Consider the following 7356-nt stretch of genomic DNA (forward strand, 5'->3'; position numbering starts at 1 on the left):
AATGTATAATTAATGCAGCGGACTTGGGACGATTCACCGTAAGAAGCTGCCATTGCCGGTGCTGGGTAAAACATCATTTCTCCCGCCCCTAACTCACTCAGTGCCAAATCTGGGACAATTCCACCCTAAAGCGTTCAGGTCTTATGATCGTCGGTGTGTGGGTTCTTGTTGGTTCTTCATCTGGTGTCTGCTGGCTTCAGGGCTGACATTGCCTCCCCAGGGAACGTCATTGCTGTGGCAAGTGTTGCTGCTGATCTATTGCATTTGTTGGGGAGCAGTTGGCCTCTGAGACTGATAGTTGTTCTGTCCCTTGTTCAGTCGGTGAAATCAAATCTTCCTCATCAGCTTTGTGCAAAGCCTCATCAGTTCTCTCATCAAATACTCTTCAGCTGATGATTAATCGCGTTAGAGCTTCTGCACATGTCAATAGCTTTCTCGAGAGTAATTTTCGCTTTTCTCAGCGGACATGCTGGGATCTCTTGTTCCTAAGAGTATCCTATTTCTGATCGGGTCATCCTTCAGTAGCTCAAACTCACAAGATTCAACTCAATGTCTCAGCAGTTACAAACTCTCCCCCTCTTCCTGACCTCTGGTGTTGAACACATAGACCAGAATTTTATGTTGAATATGCGGGTGTGCACCCAACCAGGAATCGCGTGGAATTGTGCGCAAAGATGTCAGGCCCTCGTACACGCTGCATCATCGTCCGTGCTGACATCATCGCCCTCGTACACGCTGCGTCATCATCAGTGCTGACATCATCGCCCCTGTACACGCTGCATCATCGTCAGTGCTGACATCATCACCCTCGTACACACTGCATCATCGTCAGTACCGACATCATTGCCCTCGTACACACTACATCATCGTCAGTGCCGACATCATCGCCCTCGTACACACTGCATCATCGTCAGTGCTGACATCATCGCCCTCGTACACGCTGCATTGTCAGCGCTGACATCATCGCCCTCGTACGCGCTGCATCATCGTCAGTGCTGACATCATCGCCCTCATACACGCTGCATCATCGTCAGTGCTGACATCATCGCCCTCGTACGCGCTGCATCATCGTCAGTGCTGACATCATCGCCCTCGTACACACTGCATCATTGTCAGTGCTGACATCATCGCCCTCGTACACACTGCATCATCGTCAATGCCGACATCATCGCCCTCGTACACACTGCATCATTGTCAGTGCTGACATCATCGCCCTCGTACACACTGCATCATCGTCAGTGCTGACATCATCGCCCTCGTACACACTGCATCATCGTCAGTGCTGACATCATCGCCCTCGTACACACTGCATCATCGTCAGTGCCGACATCATCGCCCTCGTACACACTGCATCATTGTCAGTGCTGACATCATCGCCCTCATACACACTGCATCATCGTCAGTGCCGACATCATCGCCCTCGTACACACTGCATCATCATCAGTGCCGACATCATCGCCCTCGTACACACTGCATCATCGTCAGTGCCGACATCATCGCCCTCGTACACACTGCATCAGCGTCAGTGGGCGTGTGCAGGAGTTGGAAATGTGTCCGGCCACAATTAAGCGGCAATTCAGCCCTTTAAGGAGCCAATGGTCAGCGGTTCCACACAGCCTGTCCACTTTTACAGATGGTGGATGGGCCAATCGGCCAGGGGCCTTCACAGTTTCATTACAAACTCATCCAGGGCGGATAAAATGTTCGCAGTTAAATAAAATAAAAGAAGCCATTGAGGGATGAGTGTCAGGTGCTTGAATTTGCCGTATTGACACCATTTGCAGCACTTTACTGACCTCATTTCATTTTTACAGCACTGCAGCCCCTGAGACAGCTCCACAGCAACTGTCAGGCTTCAGGACCCTCTTCCCACCCCCACCGACAGTACTGAGCCTTTCTCAGTGTATTTTTCATACTAGCTGCCAGTTAGTTGGCCAGTCAGTGTGAAATCGCAGTCGGGGGCCGAATGTGGCCGGAAGTGCATGGAAACATAGAAACTAGGAGCAGGAGTAGGCCATTCAGCCCTTCGAGCCTGCTCCACCATCATTATGATCATGGCTGATCACCCAACTCAATAGCCTGTTCTCATTTTCTCCCCATATCCTTTGATCCCTTTCGCCCCAAGAGCTATATCTAACTCCTTCTTGAAATCATGCAACATTTTGGCCTCAACTACTTTCTGTGGTAGTGAATTCCACAGGCTCACCACTTTCTGGGTGAAGCAATTTCTCCTCATCTCAGTCCTAAATGGTCGACCTTGTATCCTCAAACTGTGACCCCTGGTTCTGGACTCCCCCACCATCGGGAACATCCTTCCTGCATCTACCCTGTCTAGTCTGTTAGAATTTTATAGGTTTCTATGAGATCCCCCCTCATTCTTCTGAACTCCAGCGAATATAATCCTAACCGACTCAATCTCTCCTCATGTGTCAGTCTCGCCATCCCAGGAATCAGTCCGGTAAACCTTCGCTGCACTCCCTCTATAGCAAGTACATCCTTCCTCAGATAAGGAGACCAAAACTGCACACAATATTCCAGGTGTGGTCTCACCAAGGCCCTGTATAATTGCAGCAAGACATCCCTGCTCCTGTACCCGAATCTTCTGGCTATGAAGGCCAACATACCATTTGCCTTCTTTACTGCCTGCTGCACCTGCATGCTTACCTTCAGCGACTGGTGTACAAGGACACCCAGGTCTCGTTGCACATTCCCCTCTCTCAATTTATAGCCATTCAGATAATAATCTACCTTCCTGTTTTTGCTACCAAAGTGGATAATCTCACATTTATCCACATTACACTGCATCTGCCATGCATTTGTCCACTCACTCAGCTTGTCCAAATCACACTGAAGCATCTCTGCATCCTCCTCACAGCTCACCCTCCCACTCAGCTTTGTATCATCTGCAAATTTGGAGATATTATATTTAGTTCCCTCATCTAAATCATTAATATATATTGTGAATAGCTGGAGTCCCAGCACCGATCCCTGCGGTACCCCACTAGTCACTGCCTGCCATTCAGAAAAAGACCCATTTATTCCTACTCTTTGTTTCCTGTCTGCCAACCAGTTTTCTATCCATCTCAATACACTACCCCCAATCCCATGGAATGTCCGCTTGCAGGCCCGCTGATCCTGTGCTCCCGATGAGCGCAAGATTTAGGCCATTGTGCCCATAAATAACATTAGTAAAGTGGGTCTTCAAGACTTCCAAAATTTCAAAAGACTGGCTTTTCTACATCTCAGTGAAGGGTACAAATACAACTTGTAGCACTTTCTCCCCAGCACTGATAACAGAATTGTTACTCCTATTCGTTCAGGTTTCTTATTTAATTCTGTGGCAATTTCATTGTTCTGCCACTGATACTAGAAGAATTTCCAATTCATTCTCAAACTTGCCTTGATCTCCACATAGGAGCTGGTACTGGAATATTTAAAGCCATACTGACTCACCCAGCAGTCAATGGCCTGTACAAAGTTGCAGACTGGAGTTTTAATTATTCCCTGTCATTTCTTACAGTGGCTAGCTCCCTTACAGCTATCAAACTTTATTCAAATTCAGCTGCACAATCCTGACACCATGGGCTGCTTTTTATCGGGGGTGGGAGAGTATGGACAGCTCGCCTCCCTCCACCTGGAAGGAGAATCGGCTGGAAGCCAACTCGCTCCCTGCAAGCCTGCCCCGCAGCCACAATAATACTGCAAGTGGTCTATTTGGCTCAGAGTGAGACTTCCACCCCTCACTGGCAGCTTGGCTGGCAGCCCCATCCATCCCAGCAATGCCAAGAGCTCAGTAGTGGGCTCTGCCGGGACTGCAACCAGTCTCAAGAAGAAGCCCATTGGACCCCGGAGTGAGGTAAGTCTGGGGTATTGGAATGTGGAGGGTTTGGTCAGCTTAGGGAGGAGGGTCAGGTTTTGGAGAGCAGGCGAGTAGGGAAGAAGGGGGTTACTATCTTAGTCAAGGGGAGATGCCCCGATACGCAAAGGGCACCCTCCAAAGATAGTATACCCCTTCCTTACCGCCCATTAAAACCGGTGTCCCACTCCTGCTCATGCTAACCGTATTATGTTGTGGGCAGTGTATTATCAGGGTCAGGTGGTTTGTTAAGAAGCTCAGTTGACTGTTAATAATTTTTATATGTGGGGGGTGGGCTGTCGATTTCAGTACTTGCCCACCTACAGTGTTATGTGGGTGAGCTCGGGGGTGAGTGGGAAGGTAGTGGGATGGGCACCCACCCAATTTTAAACCCCCACCACCCCCCCCCGGCAATCCCTGCTGAAAACACACCTGGCAGGTGCTTTAAAAGCCAGCCCCATGTTCCATACGGTGGATAAAATGACTTCTACCCAAAGCCGTTGTTTCAGCCAAGCTGACTTAGTGGTCAGATGACTGCGGCAAGCCACAGTACCCAAGAGGCAGCAGCGTACAAAGGCATTTCTCTAAACACCCTTAATTTTCTAAACTTGAGGAATACAAGCTTAGTCTATACGCAATGTCCTCTTAATTTAACCCTTTTAGCCCCAGTGTCATTCTGCTCAACCTGTGCTGCACCCACTCCAAGGCCAATATATCCTTACTGAGGTGTGATGCCCAGGACTGAATGCAGTTACTCTAGTCACAGCAGGCAGTCTGATCAGATTTTTATAAAACTTCCATCCGTTTGTATTCGATTTCTCTTGACATAAAAAGCAACATTCCACTGCCTTTTTACTTATTTATTGACACTCCCATAATTTTAACTGCCGGCCTCAGTGTTGATAAAGGAACTAATGTGTGATGACGTGATTCTCAAACCTACCCCAGTGGGATCTGGCACCAACTCCCTCCCGCCCAGTATGTTAAAGGTGTTTTGTTTACACTCCCTCTTGAATCAGCCAATTAACAGCCAGTACCCAGTGCCCAAGGTCACCCGTGCAACGTTAGTGCACCAGAACCCAGCCAGAGGCCCAGGACACAGGACAGGCCCAGGCCCCCAGGCCCAGACCCCCAGGCCCAGGCCCCCAGACCCAGACCCAGGCCCCCAGGCCCAGACCCCCAGGCCCAGGCCCCCAGACCCAGGCCCCCAGACCCAGGCCCAGGTCCCCCAGACCCAGACCCCCAGACCCAGGCCCCCAGACCCAGACCCAGGCCCCCAGGCCCAGACCCCCAGGCCCAGGCCCCCAGACCCAGGCCCCCAGACCCAGGCCCAGGTCCCCCAGACCCAGACCCCCAGACCCAGGCCCCCAGGCCCAGGCCCCCAGACCCAGGCCCCCAGGCCCAGACCCAGGCCCCCAGGCCCAGGCCCCCAGACCCAGGCCCCCAGACCCAGGCCCAGGCCCAGGCCCCCAGGCCCAGACCCAGGCCCCCAGGCCCAGGCCCCCAGACCCAGGCCCCCAGGCCCAGACCCAGGCCCCCAGGCCCAGGCCCCCAGACCCAGGCCCCCAGGCCCCCAGGCCCAGACCCAGGCCCCCAGACCCAGGCCCCCAGGCCCCCAGGCCCAGACCCAGGCCCCCAGACCCAGGCCCCCAGGCCCAGACCCAGGACCCCAGACCCAGGCCCCCAGACCCAGGCCCAGGCCCCCAGACCCAGGCCCCCAGACCCAGACCCAGGCCCCCAGACCCAGGCCCCCAGACCCAGGCCCCCAGACCCAGACCCAGGCCCCCAGACCCAGACCCAGGCCCAGGCCCCCAGACCCAGGTCCCCAGACCCAGGCCCCCAGACCCAGGCACAGGTCCCCAGGCCCAGGCCCCCAGACCCAGGCACAGGTCCCCAGGCCCAGGCCCCCAGACCCAGGTCCCCAGACCCAGGCCCCCAGACCCAGGCCCCCAGACCCAGGCACAGGTCCCCAGGCCCAGGCCCCCAGACCCAGGACCCCAGACCCAGGCACAGGTCCCCAGGCCCAGGCCCCCAGACCCAGGCCCCCAGACCCAGGTCCCCAGACCCAGGCACAGGTCCCCAGGCCCAGGCCCCCAGGCCCAGGCCCCCAGACCCAGGCACAGGTCCCCAGGCCCAGGCCCCCAGACCCAGGCACAGGCCCCCAGGCCCAGGTCCCCAGACCCAGGCACAGGTCCCCAGGCACAGACCCCCAGACCCAGGCCCCCAGACCCAGGCCCAGACCCCCAGACCCAGGCCCCCAGACCCAGGCCCCCAGACCCAGGCCCAGACCCCCAGACCCAGGCCCCCAGACCCAGGCCCCCAGACCCAGGCACAGGTCCCCAGGCCCAGGCCCCCAGGCCCAGGCCCCCAGACCCAGGCACAGGTCCCCAGGCCCAGGCCCCCAGACCCAGGCACAGGCCCCCAGGCCCAGGTCCCCAGACCCAGGCACAGGTCCCCAGGCCCAGGCCCCCAGACCCAGGCCCCCAGACCCAGGCACAGACCCCCAGACCCAGGCCCCCAGACCCAGGCCCAGACCCCCAGACCCAGGCCCCCAGACCCAGGCCCCCAGACCCAGGCACAGACCCCCAGACCCAGGCCCCCAGACCCAGGCACAGACCCCCAGACCCAGGCCCCCAGACCCAGGCCCAGACCCCCAGACCCAGGCCCCCAGACCCAGGCCCCCAGACCCAGGCCCAGACCCCCAGACCCAGGCCCCCAGACCCAGGCCCCCAGGCCCAGGCCCCCAGACCCAGGCCCAGACCCCCAGGCCCAGGCCCCCAGACCCAGGCCCAGACCCCCAGACCCAGGCCCCCAGGCCCAGGCCCCCAGACCCAGGCCCCCAGGCCCAGGCCCCCAGACCCAGGCCCAGACCCCCAGGCCCAGACCCCCAGACCCAGGCCCCCAGACCCAGGCCCCCAGGCCCATACTGATGTGTAATTGCTGGTTAATTTCAATGAATGAGAAAATATGCAGAACTGGAGAGATTGGTCGCGATAGGATTATCAGATTTTCAGAAGTGAAAACCAAGACATCCTGAGGTAATGCTCCCTCACAACACAAACACATTTCTCTTTGCAGCTGTTCAGGTGCAGGACCTTCTTCTCCATCATCATTGTACTACCAGAAAGTGGCCAGAAATCAGTGCTTTTCCTCTTAGCAAGGTCGATGTAAACAACTCGGACAAGTGCTCGATCCTACCATCCTGCCAACCACTTTCTGACCACCTCACCTGGAAGTGCTCTCTACTTGTTATTTGGAAATGTAATGTAGTGCTGCGGGGCAAAGGTCACACTGCACTGACTGTGGGTCAAAGGTCACACTGCGCTGACTGTGGGGTAAAGGGCACACTGCACTGACAGTGGAGTAAAGGGCACACTGTGGGGTAAAGGGCACACTGCGCTGACAGAGAGGTAAAGGGCACACTGCGCTGACTGTGGGTCAAAGGTCACACTGTGCTGACTGCGGGGCAAAGGTCACACTGTGGGGCAAAGGGCACACTG

At 56.0% G+C, this 7356-nt stretch overlaps 1 protein-coding gene across 1 annotated transcript; it reads left to right on the forward strand.

The window, feature by feature from the left end:
- The first annotated feature begins 674 nt into the window (after positions 1-674).
- On the forward strand, positions 675-6893 carry LOC121293688 (basic proline-rich protein-like). Its single transcript, XM_041216857.1, has 4 exons — positions 675-769; positions 3751-3856; positions 4876-5589; positions 5646-6893. The coding sequence occupies exons 1-4, from the start codon at positions 675-677 to the stop codon at positions 6891-6893; spliced, it is 2163 nt and encodes a 720-aa protein (XP_041072791.1).
- Positions 6894-7356: the final 463 nt, after the last annotated feature.

Source organism: Carcharodon carcharias, chromosome 22 (assembly GCF_017639515.1).
Source record: "Carcharodon carcharias isolate sCarCar2 chromosome 22, sCarCar2.pri, whole genome shotgun sequence".
Classification (NCBI taxonomy): Eukaryota; Metazoa; Chordata; class Chondrichthyes; order Lamniformes; family Lamnidae; genus Carcharodon; species Carcharodon carcharias.